The following is a 22818-nucleotide window of genomic DNA, read 5'->3' on the forward strand; positions in this document are numbered from 1 at the left end:
TTAAACTAGTAACATGTTGAGCCAAGTACAAGTACTTCTAAACGTCGTATGAAGTGAAAAGGACTTAATTTTGAGAAAAGTCAAGACTGGAAATTTTTACGTTTCATCAAGTCTGTTAACTCTCATGGTTTATTATATTTATCTATGAATTCCGACTGATTTTGTTGATATTTTTATGGCAGTTTGGGGCATAATCCAGTAAGTGATGAGGCGTTCACAAATCTTTCTGAATAAATATTTAACGGTCTCCTTCTCCAACTTTCCATCACATGTTATTGTGTATTGTCAATTGAATATAGGATTGAACTGGCAGGTCAACAGCTTGAAACAAAATGGTGTCCTTTGTGTTTTCGAGGAATATGAGCACGTGCTTTGAATATGTATAAATATGTGTACGCAATTGATTTTTGCCCATGACCTTCAGGGCTCAGCCAATAGATCTATAAAGTCCATTGGTAGTATTGATTTTTTAGTTTTTTCTGAAAAAGACCACTTGGCCGAATGAACAAAGCCCTGTACACTGAGAGTAAAACACACAAGCTTTTTATGTATTGAGTATAATTTCAAAATGTAATGTTTAAGATGAGAAAGATCAGTTTAAAGCAAATTAACCCGCTTAGCATTAATTACAGAATAATTTCCCTTTTTTTACTAGCAGCACCATAGACATGCGCCAGAAATATAACTTCCATGCAAGGCAAAAGAAGTTCCTGTTTGAACAAAAAATGATAAAAATGACTGCTCTTGATGCTGTGTCAGAATATCAGATCAAAGTGCCAAGTTAAGAGAATTAAAAAAAAAGAAAAGAAAAGTAAATTCATTTTCCATATTATTTGGCTTCTTTTTTTTTTTTTTGGTGCCCATCCCAGAAGTGCAATATTGTTTTAAACAAGATGACTGGAAAGAACTGAATTTTTTCTATTTTTATGCTCAAATTGGTGTCAACTGACAAAGTATTTGCAGAGAAAATGGCAATGTTAAAGTTTACCACAGACACACACACACACACACACACACACACAACCGAATACCGGGTTAAAACATAGACTTCCTTTGTTTACACAAGTGTGTCAAAAATGCTTTATTGAAGACGATCGGGGATAACATGCTCGATTAATGCTAAAGAATGGTGTAAGCTCCTTCATACACTTTTTGCGAGATGTTGGGAAACAGGTAAAACACCTTGTATATGGAAAAAAAGCTAATATTACTCCTATGCTTAAATCAGCTAAACCACGATAAGACCTATAGAGTTATAGATCTATATCCTTAACCCCTAGGCTGCCTATATGACAAGATAACTCGTCATCGCAAGCATGTACGCTTCTCTGCCACAATGACGAGATAACTCATCATCGAAATATTCTGACTTTTCCCTGGTTTGCATTCAGTTCGTTAACAAAAATATGGGTAGCTTTAGCTTGGGGAATCTTTCTAGTTTCTATTTATAGCTAGAAACACCATCTACGTCATGAGGCAGTCCTTAATTTGAACGTTTTGGTTGGGTTACTGTCGCAGAATTTGCCTAGTTCTTTTCCTCGCTCGCTCAACAAAATGTCGGACTGACACCATGCTCAAGATATGTGACCGTGGGGAAATAAATCAACCAAGATTGCTTTCTTTAGCTGATGCTCAGAAAGAATTGAAGCGCAAATTCAAAGGAGAAGACAGTGATGAACATTTACAGGACGATTTGATAGAAAATAAAGGGAGCAATCAAGAGAGTGGCAAGATACGACTACCAGTGAGTGATGCTGGCTGTACAGCTGTAGCAGATGACAGAAAGTAACCGAATTATTAGCAGGACACAGTGTGAGTGTTTTTCTTGGCACTCGGCCAGCACGGTCTGATGAGAACTGGACAAAGTGACTGTGTGAGAGGGTTGAAGAGAAGGGGGGTGGAGACAGAGGGGGTGTGGCCTCACATCCATATTATCACTTGGAGAAGTCACAGTGCATCGTGTGTCAGTCTCTTTTAAAATTTTTTATATTGTGGTTGTTCTAGTATGATTTTGTGTGTGCAGATATTCATTTGTCCAGAAAATATATTTGAGTGCAAATTACCTGACTAATGTTTGTAATGAACAAGTTGAAAATATGACAAAAAACAAAACACTGATTTCAAAACAACAGCATGTCACTAAAAATATATAAAATGGGAAAACATCATGTGTTTTGTATTCTTTATTCATTTACCTTTCATAAAATATATACTTTTATGGGTCTTTCTCCAATAACAAAGAGCACAGAATTTTTTTCAAATTTGTACCCGTTTTTTTTTGTGTGAAAAAACCCTGGCAGATAGATTTCACTTAAATCTTATTTTCCTGGCAGTGAAAGGGTTAACATTGCATGTCAGAAAAATCACGGAGAAAATTATATTGATGAGGCTAACTTATTTTTGTGATAAAAATAAAAATATTCCTATTGCACAGGCCGGTTTCAGGAAGAGCAGATCTGCTTAGGTCACCTAGTAAAACTAACAACAAGCATAAAACAGCTGTTTTCAAAGAGAAAGAGTGTAATGGCCACGTTTTTTTATGTACAAAAAGCTTATGACTGCATTTGGCATGGGAGATTACTGTTTAAGCTAAGGAACATTGGGGTAAATGGCAGTGTATACAGATATTTAAAATCTCTTTTGACAGAAAGATGCATCATCACTAAAGTTGGGCAGTCATTGTTGTCTTCAAGATTAATTAACATGGGTATTCCACAAGGATCTATAATTTCCCCACTTTTGTTCAACATAATGTATGTTTGGTGTTGTATACTGTACCATATCAAACTGATGCAAACTAGGCCTATCAGTTTGCTCTGCTTGGCCAAATTTTGCACGCCTAACAGTGAAAAGATGACCCATCTTGCCTGGTCTGCTCTTAGCCAATCAAACGCCTCTAAAAGCTACAAGCGCTGAATCATTCCTTTGGCCAAGGCTGTCGACGCCATTTTGTCAGGTTTTTGCTCTGTCTCGTCTTATGCTTTTCTGGCTATTAAGCGTGTTCATTTGGCCTTATTTTGCTGCATGCGGCTTGATCTTATTGTATTTCTTACCTTTTGTGTACTCGATTCGACTCTGCCCCCTCGAATCATACTTTTTTCTCCACCTCTCAGTCAATCCAGTCTTTTCTTTCTCTGTTGGGGATTGGATTTTCGCTGGGTGCCTAAGTGCGGTTACCATGCCTAGTACATCATCCCATGATGGCATTTTTCATGATGCTGGGAGCGAGACTTGGCAAGAGACTCTCCCAGGCCTGGAGCTCATGATTTCTCCCGATAGGGACCGTGGTGATGTGTCGTTAGATGTGGAGGCGACACTCCTTCCATTACAACGGTCATGAAGGGGACCGGGGGGAAAGGGGTTCGAGCGTCACCTCCCGAGGTGTCCCAGCGGGAGGCAGGAAAAGGGGGAGTGGCAAGTCCTCTCTTGGCGGTGGGGACTCGTGGCTAGGCGCGAACTCTCAAGTGGAGGCCGCGCCCATCCGTTACCTTGGTCCCCACTCAGAGATGGCCCTCAGGGGTTTCATTGCTGTTCCCCCTCCTCTCTCCACTGCCGACCCCCCACCCCCACCTCCATCTGTGGGGGAGAAAGTTTTGGTTCCGGGGGGGACCTCTACTTTGCCCACCCCAGGCCAAGCCACCCCTGTCTTCCCACGGGAGGGGATTCAGGGCGCGAAGCCACCAGGTCTTCCTGCTATCTGGCTGGTCTCCCCTGCTGGGGGAGGCCTGTGCGTGTCAGGCGGTTCTGGGCAGTGAGCCCGCCGGTCTTCTGGTGGGACTGACACCCAAGTTGGACCTGACTTCCCTCCAACTTTGCCAGGTTTTTCCCTTCATGGAGGTCAAGCGCCAGTGACCCTTCGGGTTGGGATCACATGATGGCTGGCACCCACAGGTGGTTTCCCCCATTCTACCCATACTGGGGTGCACCAATAGTGCACGTTGGGTTGCCGGGAGGACCACGGGCCAACTCCTTGTCCTCTCCTCCCGGATCCAACTCAGCACATCTCACAGGGTGACACACACGACCTTGACAAGTGGGATCGACTTCTTGTTGGTCAGGCCGAGCTCCTTGACCAATATTGCCTCTCAGTCCACAAATTGGGCCTCTGTCACCTCACAGGTGACCTCCACAGTCACAGCGGCCTCCATGTCAGGAGTGACGGCTGCTGAGTCGCCCCGTTCGGCCTGGGGGAGCCTGCAGTTCCCACCCACCCAGCCCTCGGTCCTACAGGGAGATGAGTGGGTGTTTGTCCCCTCACAGCACTCATGGGTCCCTCTTGCATCCAGGTCCACACTCTCCCCGCCCACTTCAGGCGTCAAGGAAATAACAGCTGCGGCCATGGTCCCCGCTCGGGATCGTCTCAGCTTGTCCCACTGGGCTGACCACAGCTCACAGAACGCCCCAGCGGGTACATCCACTTGGGATGGCACCCAGCAGGGGATGGACTGGGAGCAAGAGTGGGAGCTTCTGTCTTCAGAGGAGGACGAACAAACGGATGAGCACTCTTCGCCCCCATCCCAGGGGGACAGATTGAGCCCATGCCTCCCTAGGGACCAGCCTGAACCAAACTCGGACTTAACCAAGCTTGAACTGACCCTCCCCAATTGGGTCACGCATGCTGAATCGGTCCCTCAGGCTACTTTGTTACCCTTGACCCTCCTTAGGCAATGTGACTCAAACTCCAGAACCACCAGACGATCAGAGTGCCAGAAATGGTGCAGGAACAGCTTAATAAGCCAGCCTGCACTGTCATGAGTGCTGCTTCCATCCCTCCTCCAGGCAGGGAGTCCCTCTCTGCCCCGGGCGCCTTTTCCCCGGGCAAGTTCCTTAAAGATTCCTCCAAAGGTGGGGTGTGGTCCTTGTACACACAGGACCACCCTGCCTACAGGGAAGTGGAACCCTTCGCACAGGACAGGATATTGGTCTCACAGCGCAGCACCTTCCCCACTTCAGCTGATCTATCTTTCAAAACGTTAGCAGAGTGGGACAGATTGGCCCGCCGCTGCGTTCCTCCACAGGTTAAACACTTTTGGCAATATGGTAGCCTCTGGTCTCACAGCAGCCGCAGACACAGCTACCAGCCTTCACTTCAGTACTGTGCTGGCTCGGTATGATGCCATTCTCTGCCACTCCATCATTCCACTATAGGAGAAGGCTGCCGTGCAGTCCATCCGGGCACAGCAGCACTCCTTGTTCAGCCAGTATGCACCCCATTTTGTCACCCACAGGGCAGAGACGAACAGGGAGGTGGCTTCATATTTAGCCCACACCTCCCAGGGGTGTCAGGGTTCGCTGCCAGTGAAGAGACTGGCCACCAGGGCCCCTCCATATGCCATGCCACCTAAGTCGAAGGGGCATGCACAGAATCAACGGCAGAGGAATAAACCACCTCATGTCCGTCCAAGCCAACCGGCCATTCCCAAGGCCAGAAGGCAGCACCCCCAATGACTGGGCCCCAAATCAGCACCGCCAGTCGTCCAGCCCCTCCAAGTAGGAAACTAGTCCTGGCATGCACATCAGTGGCATGCTCTCGGACTCAATGACTGGATTGTATTGGTGCTAGAGTCGGGGTACATGGCCTTGGGTGGAGGACCGCCCCCCTCTAAAATCCACTCCTCCTCCTTATGTGCCCAGCTCAGTGGAGCAGGCGAGCATCTTAGAGACAGAGATATCACACATACTCGGCTGGTTGTTTGTGATTCCAAAGGTCTCAGGAGGGTGGAGACCAGTCTTGGACTTGTCCCCCCTCAACAAATTCCTTCCCAAAATGAAATTCAAGATGGACACACAGGCACAGATTCAGGAGACCATTCAACAGGGCGATTGGGCTACCTCTATCGATCAGAAAGATGCTTATTTTCATATCCTCATTCATCCGGCATCCCGTCAGTACCTGAGGTTCATGTGGAGGGACAAGGTGTTCCAGTTCTCGGCCCTCCCATTTGGTCTGTCCCTTGCCCCTTTCCTGTTTACCAGAGTGGTGTGGGAATTGGTGTCCTTCGTCTGGTCGGAATCCATTCGTCTCTATGTGTACTTGGATGACTCGCTCATTCTGGCCAAGTTGCAGGCCCTGTGCCAGTGGCATACGGCCAGACTTCTAGACCTTTGCTCCCAACTGGGCTTCCTTATGAACCAGGAGAAATGTGATCTGTCCCAAGTCAGTCCTTTGACTTCTTAGGGATGAGATTTGACACGTGGGCCATGATAGTCTCTCTGACGCCAGATCACTGGGATCGACTGGCAGGCCTCCTCAGCCACTTGCACTGTTCCTGCCGAGCAACAGCGCGGACACTTTCATCTCTCCTGGGCATGATGGAGTGCATGGCACCACTCATCCCTCTGGGCAGGGTTCTCAAGCGCCCTCTTCAGAGGGCACTGAGGCTACAGTGGTCCCAGAGAACCCAACCATGGGATACCCAGATATGTCTGGCAGAGTGGTTCCTCGAGGTGATATCAGAGTGGCTAACCACCCCTCTTCGGACACAGGGGGTGCCCATAGCCCCACCTACACTTCAGGTGGCACTTTCACAGACGCCTCCTCCCTGGGCTGTGGAGCCCACATGGACTCGGTCCATGCAGCAGGGACTTGGTCCCCGGAGGAGCGCCTATGCCACATCAATGTTCTGGAACTGGAGGCAGTTCGCAGGGCTCTCCTGCACTTCACGGGGGAGGCCACTGGTAAGACCATCCCCTTGTTCAGAGACAACACGATGGTCGCATGTAATGTGAACAAAGGGGGAGGAGTGCATTCGGCAGACCTCTCCCTGCGGACCGAGGCTCTCCTCCATTGGTGCCACAGCAAGGACATTGCACTTTCAGTGAGACACATAGCAGGAAAAGCCAATATCTTGGTAGATGCACTCAGCAGGTCCAAGAGTGTCATCCACACAGAGTGGACCCTGGACAAGGACACCCTTCAGGGGGAGTGGGAGCGGTGGTTTCGGCCGATGGTGGACCTCTTTTCCACAAAGTTCAACAAGAGACTTCCCACCTATGTCTCTCTGGTCGCCGACCAGGAAGCGTGGAGCAGTCTGATTGCCTACGCATTTCCTCCTTTTCCAGTTCTGTCCAAGGTGATCCGGAAAGCCAGATTGGAATGCCCGCAGCTGATTCTCATTGCGCCCAAATGGCCAGCCCAGCCCTGGTATCCGGACCTTCAGTCCCTGACACACGTTCCACCCCTGGAACTCAAAACCAAACCTCATCTGCTGAAGCAGTCTCTTTCGGGGATTCCTCATTCCATTCCTCAACTGCTCCACCTGTACATGTGGCTGCTGTGCGGTTGGAACTGTCAGCACCACCATTGAAGTCTTCGACCCCTTGGTCGGCCTCTGTGTTGGTGGCGCTTACCAAGGGGGGCACCTCCTCTGCCCTCCTCTCCATAGTCTCTAAAGCAAGGAGGGCAGGGACTGAGGCTTTGTATGACTTAAACTGGAAGACCTCCCGAAACCTGGAGAGGGTCAGGCTGGTGTTCTTCTGACCCACTCCCGGGAGGGTCACTACCTTGTCGTGGTCGGGAGGCTTAGTGGCCAGTGATCGAGCGAGCTATGTCAGCGGGGGCATCAGTGCTTCTTGGGGTTTGGTGCTCTGGTCCCAGGTCTTAATTGACAGCCTACATAGCCATCGTAGCTGTTAGGGCTGAATAAGTGGTGGTTTTGTACTGATGCCCCTGATAGGGCTTCCCATGCCGAACAGGTCGTGAGTGAGGCCCAAACTAAACGTGACCCACTGTCCCTTTCGCTATTCTTTGTTCTTCTTTTTACCGCCTCTTTTCTGTCCTCAGCTCCCCATCAAGCCTTCTTTTCCACATTCCTTTTTTCTCTGCGGCCTTCTTTAGGCCCGCCGTGTTTGCCGTGCGGCGCGACCTGTGATGGAGGGGAATGAGATCCTGGGGATTGAGAGAGCACGCTGCTCTCAACACATCCCTTTGGCTCGGACCTCTCCTAAGACAGGCGGCACACATTGGCCCGTGTGTGTCAATCGGCTACCCCTTCGTGGGGCTGGGTCAAGACTGGCAGTTTAGTGGCTGACGAAGGTAACCCCCGTAGTGCTCGGCTCTCTGTCCCCGGGAGCTCGGCATGATCGGGGGGGAGCACGTTGGAGCTGGGCTGCTGGTTGTATATCCCTCCCGAAACCTGGAAGGGGTCAAGCTGGTGTTCCCTTGACCCTGGCCCCTAAGTTGGACCCCATGGTGGGTGGGTAAGGGAGGGATGAATTCACATTTTTTTTTCAACATGAATCCTAAACAAACACACACCCCCAAACTCGGAAAAAGACGACGACAGGGAACGGACGACTCAGACTCTGAGTCGGAGGTCGTTGAGACCTCTGGTTTTTGGCCATCGTGGCTAGTGATGGAGGGCGCTGATGACGACAAGCCCTTGTCGGCTCTCAGCCCCTTCGCTGTCCAGAAGGGCTTTCAGTGTCTGGCAGGATCGCTCAGATCCATCAAGAGGCTGAGGAGCGGAGCGTTTTTAGTACAGACAGAATCCAAAAGGCAGACACAGCTCCTTCTCAAGGCGACCACTTTCGTGGATAGGGCGGTGAAGATTTCCCCTCACAAAGGTCTCAACTGCTCAAAGGGAGTCATCAGATGCCCGGAGTTGAAAGGTGTGTCTGAGGCCGAGATCAAGAGCGAGCTGTCCTCTCAGGGAGTGACCGATGTGTACAGGGTGACGGTGAGGAAGGGGTCGGACAGAGTCCCGACCAACTGCGGAGGTGGCCACCCGTCCTCATCGAAGGACTGCCCCGCCTGGAAGAAAGAAAAACAAATCCAGAAAGTCAAGACAGAACAGAAAATTTCCTTCTTTGAGGCAAGGAAACAGGTGGAGGCCGCGTCGCCTAAGGCGTCGTATGCCTCTGTCGTCAGATCCAGGATGGTGGACGTCGCGGTCCAGACGACGTCCACAGGAACGCAGACGGACGACTTAACCGCCTCGTCGGAACCGTTGGCCTTGGGTGGAGGCGCTGTGTCCACCCCTTCCCATCCTGCGCGGCAGTCCTCAGGGGCTGCTGGGCGGGAGAGAAAAGCCTCGGGCGGAGGCATGTTGTCCGCCTCCCGCCCCACCCCACCCCCCGGCCCCCCTCGCCCCGCCTCTCGTCTGCCTGGCCCTCGGGCTGGCGGAAGTGGCCGGAAGCCCCCCGTACCTCCAAAACTCAAGGAGGGGAGGGTTGCGGCCACGGCGGGATCGGGAGGGGCCGATGTGGTGGATATTCTGACTCGGTCGGAATCCAAAAAATTTATGTCGATAAACAAATACTCCATCCTGGCGGACCTTGAGCCACCGCAAGTGGAGGAGCAGGGGGTAGCGATGGAATAGGCTGCTGCTTTATTTTTTTTTAAAAACCTTTTTAATGGCAGTGATCCACTGGAATATCCGGGGATTCTATGCCAACTTCCAGGAACTCCAGCTGCTTTGTCGTGCTTTGAAACCTTCAGTGCTGGCACTGCAGGAGACTCTGCAAAGAGATGGCAAGGTTTTATCTCTCTCTGGTTTTAACTCCGTTTTTAAACCCGCTCAACCGAAGCAAGAGGGGTTGACGGGAGGTGTCGCTCTTTTTATTCGAAAGTCCCTTTTATACAGTACAGTTCTTTTAAGCACCCCTTTACAGGCGGTGGCAGTCAGAGTCACGCTCGAGAAAACCATCACTGTCTGCTCTCTCTACCTTCCTCCTTCCGTCCGTGTTCTGAGGCAGGACCTCATGAACCTGGTCGACCAGCTCCCACGTCCGTTTTTACTGTTGGGCGACTTCAATGGACACTCCCCGCTCTGGGGAAGTGAGATGACATCAGCCCGAGGTCTTCTCTTGGAAAACCTTCTTTCCGACATGGACTTGTGCTGTCTTAATGACAAGTCTCCCACTTATCTTCATCTGTCCTCTGGAAAGCTCTCGTGTTTAGATCTGTCGGTCTGCGATCCATCGTTGGTCCTGGACTACGAGTGGAAAGTGCACGACGATCTGCATGGGAGTGACCACTTTCCTGTCGTCCTCCGCCCCACAGATGGAGAAGGTGACTCTCTGCCTGACCGCCTGAACTATGACAAAGCAGACTGGGGAATTTTTACCAGGAAGATAGAGTGGAGCTGCAGGAAGAAACAGTATTGAAAAGCAAGGACCCTGCTGACACTCTGACTTGGATCGATTTAGATTGCGCCAAAGCAGCAGTCCCATCGTCTACCTCCAAGCCTCAGGTCCCTAGAACGCCCTGGTTCAACGCGGAATGTCTGGAGGCCCGCAAGTCTCGGAAGAGAGCGCAGCGACGCGTCTTTCGGAGACCGGAGACTGATAGCGTTCGAACCCATCAACAGCTGAGGGCGAAAGACAGGTATGTTTTTAAAAAGAGCCAGAGGAAGTCATGGAGAGATTTTTGCTCTTCCTTAACCTCCAACACACCCAAGAAGAAAGTGTGGAGGGTTTTAAAAAGAATTAAGGGCAAAAACGTATGCCCAGCCTTTCATCATCTTAAACTTTCAGACGCTCTGGTCACAGAGAAGAAAGCAGTTGCCAATTTGCTTGTCTCCACAATTGAACAGAACTCGAGATCTGCTAACAAATCTGCTCGGTTTCTTAAAACCAAAAACCTGTCAGAAAAAACACCATGTAACTTCTTTTCCGACAACACAGAGAATTACAGCCTTCCTTTCACAATGAATGAACTTAAATCTGCCCTTCAGACCTGTACGGATTCCTGTCCAGGAATGGACAAGGTCCATTATAAACTCTTAAAGCACCTTCCCCAAACCTGTCTGGACACCCTGCTTAAAGTTTATAACCACATCTGGGTCACAGGCTTTTTTCCACCCTCCTGGCGGAAAGCCCTCATAATCCCACTGCCGAAACCGGGAAAAGACCCCTTGAACCCCTCCAACTACCGCCCAATAGCACTGACCAGCTGCATCTGCAAACTGATGGAGAAGATGGTCAACGGTAGACTCATGTGGAAACTAGAGACCGACGGCCTTCTGGCGAAAGAACAGTGCGGTTTCCGCAAGCATCGCTCTACCGTTGACCATCTGGTTCGTCTGGAAACCACTGTAAGAAATGCCTTTGTAAACAAACAACATGTGGTGGCCATATTTTTTGACTTGGAGAAAGCTTACGATACCACGTGGAAATTTGGTATTCTCTCGGACTTGCACAAGCTCAGCTTCCGAGGACACCTGCCTCAGTTCATCCACAATTTTTTACAAGACAGACAATTCCAGGTGAGAGTCGGCACCACCCTGTCCGACATTCACGAGCAGGAGCTGGGTGTCCCGCAAGGGAGCATCCTGTCGCCGGCTCTTTTCAGCATCAAAATTAATGACATCGTTCAATCCGTTCAGAAGGGATCGGACAGCTCGCTGTTCATGGATGATTTTGCCTTATATGCAACTGGCAGCACGTATGCCAGCATCCAGCGATGGCTTCAGCTCTGCGTCAACAAAATCCAGTGTTGGGCAGAGGAGAATGGCTTCACATTTTCGTCCTCCAAAACTGAATGCATCCATTTTCATAATTTTCACCAGTTCTATCCAGACCCTGAAATCCGTCTGGGAAAATCCACCATCCCGGCGGTCAAGGAAGCCAGATTTTTAGGGGTCGTCTTTGATCAGAAGCTGAACTTCCTCAGCCATATTAAACAGCTGAAAGTATCTTGCCAAAAAGCCCTGAACGTCATCCGAGTTGTGGCACACACGAACTGGGGTGCTGATAAGAGAACTCTCTTGCACCTCTACAGAGCTCTGGTCTGGTCCAAACTGGATTATGGAAGTGTAGTATACGGCTCGGCCAGACCGTCCTACCTGAAACTGTTGGACCCTGTACACCACCAAGGGCTCCGTCTCAGCTTAGGTGCTTTCCGCACGACCCCTGTGCACAGCCTGTACGCAGAGGCGGGGGAACCGCCTCTCTCCAGCCGCAGACTGAAGCTGACCCTGAATTATTATTTGAAATTGTTTTCTGAACCTACAAACCCTGCTTACGACGCTGTATTCAACAACCCTTTCGGTAAGAAATTTACAGACAACCCAAACTGCATACCTCCTCTCGGACTCCGCATTCAGCCGCACTTAGAAAATGCTGATCTGGATGTCGGTGGCATCTCAGATTTCTCTAAGTTCCCTGACAGCCCTCCGTGGACCTTTACAACACCTGAAGTCCGATTCGATCTGGCCTCATACCGTAAAGACACCACCAGTTCTCTGGCCTACAGAACTTACTTTTCGGAACTCTGCCACAAATTCCCCACTTTTCAAAGCATCTTCACTGACGGTTCCAAGTCAGAGGACGGAGTCGCTGCATCTGCGTTCTGTCCCGCCTTTCCTGACCGGCCCTCAACGGAACACATCCTGTCTGACAGCTCGGTGTACACTGCGGAACTGACCGCACTGGTTCTGGCGGTAAAAATAGTTCTCTCTTCGAAACAAAAGCGATTCATGATCTTTTCCGACTCCTTGTCAGTCCTGGAGGCGATCGCCTGCAGGAATATCACTCATCCCAAACTGCTGGAATTTTATGAAGCTTTTACTCTCGCAACGAAGAAAGAATACGAGGTTGTGTTGGCTTGGGTTCCTGGACATGTTGGCATTCGTGGTAACGAAAGGGCGGACCTGCTGGCCAGGAACACTGTAAAGAAAGAATTATCCAGATCCTTTGTACCCTATACAGACATGAAGCGGAAGGTGAACACTTACGTTAAGGGTCATTGGCAAGAGGATTGGAACACCCAGACGGACAACAAGCTCTTCCAGATCCGTCCGGACCTAAAAGAGACCCTCCCTTCGGGGGTGAAGAACAGAAAGGAGGAGTCTGTGCTGTGCAGACTGCGTACGGGGCACACTTTTTTTTACTCATTCTTACTTGTTGAAGGGGGAGGAGGCCCCTCGATGCATTCCCTGTGACGAGCCTCTCACCGTGAAACACGTGCTCCTTGACTGTTGGGATCTGCATGACGTTAGACGCAGACATTACACGGCGGTTTCTTTGACGACTTTGTTTCGTGATGTCCCTCCGTGGGCGCTGATGGACTTCTTAAAAGAAGTGAACATTTTTAACCAGATTTGAAGGTTTTAAACTATGGAAGTTTTTTTTAACTTTGGAGTGGAAAGTTTGAAGTGGTGACTCGTTTTAATTGGTTGTTTTTTTTTATCCTTGTAGTAGTTATTGACGCGGCGATAGCCTTGAGATGGCCTTAGTGGTCGGCGAGGCTCTAAGCACCATAATTTCATTTCATTTCATTTCAACAAGATTCACTGTTGATGCTCGTTTCTTGCACATACGGCCATAATGATTACGACTGCCACACAATCTGCAACACTGGACTTGGGCTGGACAGTTCCCGTCTCCATATATGTAGCCACACTTGCCACAGTTTGTTTTCTTACGATGAACTGATGGACTCCTGTCAACAACTTAACAGACTCTTCATGCATAACCAGTTGTTCTATTTCCATAGAAACCATAACCACTCACTCTGCCATGACCTGTGTCATGACAAGAGCCTGAGTCATGATTATGATGACATGTCTCTTCGATGTCCAGTTGTTCAAACTGCTTAGTCTGTTCCTTCATTTGCTCTTTTAGTTGTTCCTGTTTGCGTACTATGGTGATAGCTTTTTCCAGAGTCAAATTACCATGTAGCTGCAACTTTTCTTTCAGCTGACGATCCCGAAATCCAGTGACAAGTCTGTCTCTGACCTGTTCTTCTGGATCAGCATAGTTTCATTTTTTCACCAGAATGTTCAACACCCTAACAAACTGTGCAATGGATTCTCCTTCATGCTGGGCTCTGGAGTTAAACATAGCATGATCATGGATTATATTGCGTTTGGGTAGAAAGTAATCATCAAATTTCTTCATCAGAACATCAATATCATCATCTGATTCCACTGGTTCACCATCTTTGTTGGCACCCCACTTGAATATCTTCATAATTTGCACTGCCTGTTTGGTCCCCATGGCATACAACAAAGCATCTCTCTGCACATCTTCATCTTCTTTGTGAAGTTTGCTAGCTCGCCGAAACCTTAAAAAATCATCCCACCAGTCCTCCCAATCGGCTGCTCTGAAGCTAAACCATGGTAGTGGATCTGATCTTGTATCTGCAGCCATTTCGTCAGCAAACCGACGTCACTTTTTGTTTTAGATCTAGACTAGATCTTCAGTCCACAAAAAGTTGATCAGTTGAGCTAAAACCACTTACTTAACAGACGGTTCCCACTTCTGACACCATCTCAGATGGCTCTGTATGTGCATGGTAGGTCTGTGATTGTGGTGGAGGTCCTTAAACGTACAATAAAACACAGAGAGGCAGTTGCGGGGTTGTTAGCTTTAATTCATCTCCGCTCGTTGTTAGTTGTCCTAGACAACCACAAGGGACATAAGTAACGAAGAGTTAATGAGTTAAAGACTCTTAGATCAGCATCCAAACAATGATTATCCATATCTGTTTGTATTGCTTCTTTGCTTTCTGTGCACATATTCAATGGTGTGAATCCCATAGAATCTCCATGGCTGCTCCATGAGTCACACATAAGCTTATTATACAGCCCCTGTTTAATTGGGGAGCAGGTGTATTGAGTGTAATTTGTCGAGTAAAAAATGCCTGTTTCATTTTATGTTTGAAAAAGTTAATGCCTGTGTAAATCTTGACATTATTGCAGCATTCAAACAGCAAGAACACCTGACTGAGTGGTGTGCCAGACAAGTCTTACAGAGTGATGCCACGATTAGTTCCTCTTCTGATGCAGTGACTGAAGGTGGTGCTGCTGATCTTCATGCTGCTGAGGTGACTTGCTAGAAATAGTTAAGGCTTTCATTTCATATCAGTTTATAAGTATCTGTATCAATTAATGTCAACACCTTAAAAATCTTCTATGGTGATGATTGTGTGTAATACCTGTGTATGTGTGTGTGTGTGTGTGTGTGTGTGTGTGTGTGTGTGTGTGTGTGTGTTTATTACTGAAGTGCCTTGTCAGCTCCATTTCTACATAGTTTTTCTTTGTTATTTGGTTTCACATACAAATCCAAACTGGTGCAAACTACGCCTGTCAGTTTCCTCTGTTGGCCAAATTTCGCACCTCCACAAGGTCTGTCATCTGCTCAACCAGTCAACACAATTCCTTGCTCGTATCATTGAATAGTTCATTTTTTCGCAGCACAGGCCTTCAGTAGACTGCAGAACAACAGGAAATCATCAGTCTTGCGGACCAACACCAAACTGAGAATGTACAAATTAAATGTCCGTTCAGCCCTCCAGTATACCTTGGAAACATGGAGAACCAGATTTGAAGGTTTTAAACTGTGGAAGTTTTCTTTTAACTTTCGAGTGGTGACTCGTTTTAATTGGTTGTTGTTTTTTTATCCTTGTAGTAGTTAATGACGCGGCGATAGCCTTGAGATGGCCTTAGTGGTCACCATAATTTCATTTCATTTGACATACTTGATCTCTATCCATCTTGACTAGTAGTCTGTGACGACTAGATAATTTTTGCCCTTGTATCTACAGAAATGCACCCACTTTTGACCATGGTCGTTGAGGAAATTCCGTCAGTCGGAGAAGTTCTGGTCTCTGAGTTGATCTGTTCTCTTGGCAGGTTTGACAGTTCTCAACAAGGCGTTTCAGCTCACCTCGGACACCCAGCCAAAACACTGTCAGTTTGGCAAATTCAAGGCACTTTTGGAAACCCTGGTGACTTTCATGAAGCTTGTGAAGCATTTCTGTACGTTTACTGGAAGGAACAACAATACGGTTTTGAAATGTCACCAGTCCTGTGGTCACAGAAATGTCAGATTTCAGTTTTTGGTAAGGTCGTAGTGAAGGTGGGACATGTGCTAGCCATCCTTCTCTGGTGTACTTGATCACCTGTTGAAGGTCACTGTCTTCATCTGTAGCTTCCTGCAGAGTTTGCTGTCTGTGGTCTCTGACTGGCCATGATGATTGAATCATGTCAGCATACGCCTCCACTTCATCTGCTGCTTCCACATCATTTTGCTCATTTGCCAGAGGGCTGCGACTGAGGCAGTCGGCAATGACTAAGTTCTTTCCTGGAACATGTTGTGCTACAGCATTGAAGCGGGCCATCCTCATCAGCAAATGTTGACATCGAGGGGGTGCACGGCCCATATCCTTGGTTGTGAGCAGTGGAACTAATGGTTTATGGTCAGCCTATAGCTCAAAAGTGCTCAGTCCCACAAGGTATTTGTCAAATTTTTCACAGGCCCAGACACTTGCTAACAGTTCGTTTTCAGTTCGACTGTATCTTTGTTTTGATGACGTCAGTGTACCCGAAACAAAGTCTATGGGTTGGAGCTTACCATTCTTGTCGTGCTGCAGAAGAACTGCTCCTAAACCATAGTTACTTGAATCGGCGCTAATGACAGGTCGTTCAGTATTGTAGAATGACAGTGATGGAAGATTGCTAATGATTGCTTTCACGCTTTCAAAGCGTTTTGGTGTGGACTATCCCAATGCCACTGAGCTTCTTTCTTTAGCAGGTCGGTTATGGGCTTTGATGCTGTTAAGAGATCTTTGGTGAACCTGCCCAGCCAAGAATGTGTTTGAGTTCTGTCATGTTCTTTGGCGCCTCCAGCTTGGAGATGGCAGCCACCTTCTCAGGGTCTGGTCTGATGCCCTCAGCATCAGTGATATGTCCAAAAAATGACACTTTGGATTTGTTGAAATGACATTTGTCATGATTCAGTCTCAATCTTGACTTTTTAATACGATGTAGCACTTGGGACAGTCTTTCATCATGCTCCTTCTGAGTCCGTCCATGGATGAAAACATCATCCATTATGACTTCACATCCAGGAAGACCACTCAGTGTCACTGACATCTTTCTTTGGAATCCTTCTGGACCCACATTGATACCAATGGGTACTAGCAGGAAACAATATTGCCCAAAGTTTGTGATGAATGTTGTCAAAGGAGCACTGTTGGGGTGAAGGAGAACTTTAAAGAAACCACTGGAAACATCCAGAGTTGAAAAAAACATTCGAGCCAGCAAGCTTTGGCGAAATGTCTTCCAGGTTGGGTAGCATGAGGTACGGTCTCTTGATATTTTTATTTAGTTTCTTAAGTCGACGCAAATATGAATTTTGCCGTTTTTCTTTTTTACTGGAACAGTTGGCATGCAGTAATCAGCGGGAGCAGTCACTTTCGTGATCACGCCATCTCTTTCCATCTTTTTAAGTTCCTCTTTTCCTCTTTCAGCTTTGTCTGAAGTGGAAACGGGATACATCTGGCTGTTGTAACACAATGAGGTTTTGCATTTTCTTTCAGATCCAGTTTCACTGGCTCAGTTTTAAGAAGACCTGTTGATCCAAAAATGTTGTCATCAATGTCCACTTCTTCCATGTGTTTTACGATTCCCATAGCTTCAGATACTGATCTGGCCAACAGATTGGCTCCTGCTGATGTTGAGACCACAACAATGCAAAAAACGGTAGGTCACTGGTGTTCTGTTACGTCCTCTTTTGGTCACATTGGCTATAAATTCTCCAACAATGTCAACTTTCCCACCCGGGGAGTTTAGATATGAGATCTTGGATGGACAAAGTTGTTGTTTTGGTAGCTTATTGAAGTCAGTCTCTTTCAACACAGTTACGTCTGCGCCTGTGTCAACTTTGAAGTTCACAAACTTGCCATACAAATCAAGATCAACTGTTCATGCTTTCCTTTCTTCTTTCACATCCACTGTAGCAGCATCCAGATAGAAGTCTTCATCGGACAGCTCTTCTTCAACAAGATTCCCTCCCGAAACCTGGAGGGGGTCAGGCTGGTGTTCTCTTGACCCACTCCCGGGAGGGTCACTACCTTGTCGTGGTCGGGAGGCTTAGTGGCCAGTGATCAAGCGAGCTATGTCGGCGGGGGCATCAGTGCTTCTTGGGGTTTGGTGCTCTGGTCCCAGGTCTTAATTGACAGCCTACATAGCCATCGTAGCTGTTAGGGCTGAATAAGTGGTGGTTTTGTACTGATGCCCCTGATAGGGCTTCCCATGCCGAACAGGTCGTGAGTGAGGCCCAAACTAAACGTGACCCACTGTCCCTTTCGCTGTTCTCTATTCTTCTTTTTACCGCCTCTTTTCTGTCCTCAGCTCCCCATCAAGCCTTCTTTTCCACATTCTTTTTTCTCTGCGGCCTTCTTCAGGCCCGCTGTGTTTGCCGTGCGGCGCGACCTGTGATGGAGGGGAATGAGATCCTGGGGATTGAGAGAGCAAGCTGCTCTCAACACATCCCTTTGGCTCGGACCTCTCCTAAGACAGGCGGCACACATTGGCCCGTGTGTGTCAATCGGCTACCCCTTCGTGGGGCTGGGTCAAGACTGGCAGTTTAGTGGCTAGCGAAGATAACCCCCGTAGTGCTCGGTTCTCTGTCCCCGGGAGCTGGGCATGATCGGGGGGGAACACGTTGGAGCTAGACTGTTGGTCGTATATCCCTCCCGAAACCTGGAAGGGGTCAAGCTGGTGTTCCCTTGACCCTGGCCCCTAAGTTGGACCCCATGGTGGGTGGGTAAGGGAGGGATGAATTTACATTTATTTTTTTCAACATGACTTCCAAAAAATCAGACACCCCTAACTCTGGAAAAAGACGACGACAAGGAACGGACGACTCAGACTCCGATTCGGAGGTCGTTGAGACCTCTGGATTTTGGCCATCGTGGTTTGTGGTGGAGGGCGCTGATGACGACAAGCCGTTGTCGGCTCTCAGCCCCTTCGCTATCCAGAAGGGCTTTCAGTGTCTGGCGGGATCGCTGAAATCCATCAAGAGGCTGAGGAGCGGAGCATTTTTAGTGCAGACAGAGTCCAAAAGGCAGACACAGCTCCTTCTCAAGGCGACCACTTTCGTGGATAGGGCAGTGAAGGTTTCCCCTCACAAAGGTCTCAACTGCTCAAAGGGGGTCATCAGATGCCCGGAGTTGAAAGGTGTGTCTGAGGCTGAAATCAAGAGCGAGCTGTCCTCTCAGGGAGTGACCGACGTGTACAGGGTGACGGTGAGGAAGGGGTCGGACAGAGTCCCGACCAACACTTTCTTCCTCACCTTCTGCTGCCCGGATGTCCTCAAGGACATTCGGGTCGGATACCTGATGGTTAGTGTAAGCCTGTACGTGCCGTCCCCTCTGTGATGCTTCAAATGCCAGAAATTTGGACACGTGAGAGACCGATGCAAGGAAGAAGAGGCGTGTGGCACCTGTTCGAAGGCGGCGCACCAGGGCGATTGCGTCAGTCCAGCCCGGTGTGCGAGGCTCTAAGCACCATAATTTGATTTCATTTCAAGTGAACTGACAGGCGCTGAATGGCTTGGTTAGTGACAGTGAGTTCATGTTTTGGATAGGTGAGAACTGTTTGAAAATAATTATTTCATGTAGTATTATATAGTACAATTTTGCTGCTTCTGGCAATTGACTGCATCTGTCTAACTTCCAAACTAAATAGAAGTTTATATTTTTAAATGAAATGGTAAGTTTGACTGCTTCATTATCAATCAGTGTATCAGTGTGCTACGTTTTGTGAAAAAGTGTAGCAGTAACGTGAGTATTGAAATTTTTTTTCCTCCAAAAGTCTATTTCATTAAGATCCTAGTGTGTGAAAAGAACAGATGTTTTCCAATTTTTTTAGCCAAATTTGGTGTCGACATACTAAGTATTTCTAAAGAAAATGGAGTTGAAAGTTAACAACAACAACAACAAAAAAAACAACACACACACACACACACACACACACACACACACACACACAGAGCACTCACTCACACAGATCAGGAGAGAGAAAGTTGTGTTACACTATATATCCAGTAAAGGAAAAAAGAGATTAAAAAATCGTTAAATTGTGTCATGTATTAGCTCACTCGGGACGACAAGTTTTCTCCCTTGCTTTTCCCCACAGACGGCCCATTTGTAAGGGTTTGGAAAAAAAATTACAAAAAATACAAAATACTGTGTAAGAAAATGAAACTTTCAGAACTGGTTTATTATGTGTTTAGCTATTACATATAAAAAAAAAATCAAATTTCTCATCTTATTTTTACAGTTTTGCCATATGTAGAAAATACTGCCAATTTTTCACCCCATATCACCATACCCATGCTCGCTTTCTGCATTAAATTCGCTTTCTTCTTCGTCATCATCCACCTCTTCAATGTCCTACCCTTCAGTTTGTAGCATTTCAAGTACTCCGGCAACCCTAAAACGTTGGCGTCACTGCCTTGTTCGCTTCACAACATTCTGAGAAGAGCCCGCTTTGCTAACAGGCTGGCACGCGAGCAGACGACCGGTCAGTGACTTTGTCAGCGTGTGTGCGAGACAGGCCACACATCCCAGGCTGACCAGTCATACTGTTCGATTGTGGAGTGACCCAGAATAGCGCACTCTGCTTGGCTAATCACAAAATCACGTGTACAGCGCATGATGGAATTTTACTTTTGGAGAATGCTATTCCATTCCTTCGTCCGAATCCGAATACGTTTTGTGTAGGAATGCGTGAGCATTCCTTCGTCCGGAAAGAGTTAAATGTTAATCATTTAATAAGCTCTGAAAAAAGAACCCCAAAAAACCTGCCTGGATGGAACCACTGATGTTGGGAAATAAGTATTTCCCAATGCTATGCCGCCTCTGACATCAGTCGACCAAATTTGATAGTTAAAGCTATGGGTCTTTTTTTTAGCGTGATGAAAATATTATTATATTGAGGTAATAACACCATTTAAATAATGTTTCCTTGACTTATCTCGATTATTTAAGAAATTCTTTGAATTCGGCCATAAAGGAGACGTTGACATTGCCTCAGGCACACTGCAACATCGATAGATCTGCACAAACCAGTCCCGATGACAGCAGGCTTAGTAGAAACTGAAAGAAACTGCGAACAAGAAAAACAATTTCATGCATTCTTCCCAATAATAGCTTACATTCAGGCAACTGGGACGGGATTATTAGAGTTTTCAGAACACGAAATGAGTCTCAACGAAATAAACCGTTAACACTTTCTATACTAAGTATATAAATAAACAATTAACACTTTCTATACTAAGGTATGCTATAGCGTATCTCATGCGCGCAACGCTTTGTTACTGTGGTACGTACTGTGAGTTTGAAAATCACCATCACCACCAGAGGTGTCGAGAAACTCCTGGCCAACCTGAACCCCACGAAAGCAGCTGGCCCAGATGGCATAACGGCCAGGGTACTAAAAGAGCTGGCCAAAGAAGTCACACCCATCCTGACAGCAATCTATAAGTCCTCACTACAGTCAGGAGAGGTACCAGCGGACTGGAAGGAAGCGCTGGTGATGCCTGTATTCAAAAAGGGAGAGCACTACAAGGCGTCAAACTACAGACCCATCTCCCTTACATGCATTTCCGCAAAAGTCCTTGAACACATCCTGGCCAGCACCTAGAGGCGAACGACATACTGTCCAGTCAACAGCATGGTTTCAGGAAACACCGATCCTGTGTGACTTAGCTCCTTGAGTTTACCGAAGAAGTCTCTGCAGCAATGGAAGACGGCACTGCAACCAGTGTCATTATTATGGACTTCGTCAAAGCATTCGACCAGGTGAACCATAGTCTGCTGATTAACAAATTAGACCACTATGGGATCTGAGGGAACATAACAGCTGGAGAGCGAGCTTCCTTCGTGATCAGAAACAAGCGGTGGTGGTGAATGGAGCACAATCCAACTATGTAAATGTGAAATCCGGCGTGCCCCAGGGATCTGTGCTTGGACCCAGCCTCTTCCTGGCATACATAAATGACCTCCCTGCTAGAATCTCCTCATTATCCAAACTATTTGCAGACACTGCTGTGTACCATCTTCTGACCAACACTGATGACCCGGCAAAGCTCCAAGAGGATCTTGGCAAGCTTGAGGTCTGGGAGAAAGAATGGGACATGGCGTTCCACCCTGACAAGTGCAGCCAACTGCCCCTGACTAAAAGCAGGAAACCAGTGAATGCCAGCACCAAGTACACCCTCCATGGCCACACCCTTGAACGAGTGTCCTCCGTAAAGTACCTTGGGGTCACCCTACAGTCAAACTTGTCCCGGGGTCACCCTACAGTCAAACTTGTCCCGGGGAGTCCATGTGGACAATGTTTGTGCAAGAGCCAACAGAATGCTGGGCTTCCTGAGAAGGAATTTGAAGGTGTGCTCAACCAAGACAAAGGAGCTAGCGTACAAGGCCATAGTTAGGCCCATTATGGAGTACGCCTGCACCGTTTGGGACCTGCACACCAACAAGCTGGAAAAAACCCAGCGAAGAGCAGTCCGCTTTGTCCTGAACCAGCACAGAAACACATCCAGTGTTGCCGATATGCTGGATCAAGGTGTGACCGCCTTAAACCCCTGACTGCAAGCAACAGAATGCACCACACAAACCAGTACCAGCGGATCACATGCCGCACACATTACAGAAGCTACTCCTTTTTCCCCCCGAACCATCCGTGACTGGAATGCTCCCCCTGCTGAGACAGTCCAGTCCCCCTCCTTGGACACCTTCATCTCCAAGGTATCCAGATCACAGTAAACACTAAACCCCTCTGCCATTTTTTTTTTTTTTTTTTTTTTTCTGGTGGCACGGCGATTTGCGGGCCAGCAGCTTCACTTAGGTTGCTACAGGGCCTTGGGCCTGAAGGCCTGAGTGCAGCTCCGCATGCAGTTGTGCTTACCGTTACGACCAAAATTCTTTTCCCCTCCTTTCTTCTCTCTCCCTCTCCACGCTGCACACCTCCCCACATGTCAATAATAGCCGGACTAACAGCTGATGGCATTGCAGAAGAAGAAGAGTTCATTGGTTAACGGTTTTGTGCAAAACTAAACAGCACAGCTCTGTTGTACAGT

The 22818-nt window shown here is 47.8% G+C and overlaps 1 protein-coding gene across 1 annotated transcript in view; it reads left to right on the plus strand.

The window, feature by feature from the left end:
- Positions 1 to 22818, plus strand: part of LOC143282249 (3'-5' RNA helicase YTHDC2-like) — a 190670-nt gene that overhangs the window by 55573 nt on the left and 112279 nt on the right. Inside the window, exon 5 of the mRNA XM_076587848.1 lies at positions 14646 to 14770. Coding sequence (XP_076443963.1) covers positions 14646 to 14770 — 125 coding nt within the window. The remainder of the gene's footprint in view (positions 1 to 14645; positions 14771 to 22818) is intronic.

The sequence above is a fragment of the Babylonia areolata genome, chromosome 5 (genome assembly GCF_041734735.1).
Source record: "Babylonia areolata isolate BAREFJ2019XMU chromosome 5, ASM4173473v1, whole genome shotgun sequence".
NCBI classification, from domain to species: domain Eukaryota; kingdom Metazoa; phylum Mollusca; class Gastropoda; order Neogastropoda; family Buccinidae; genus Babylonia; species Babylonia areolata.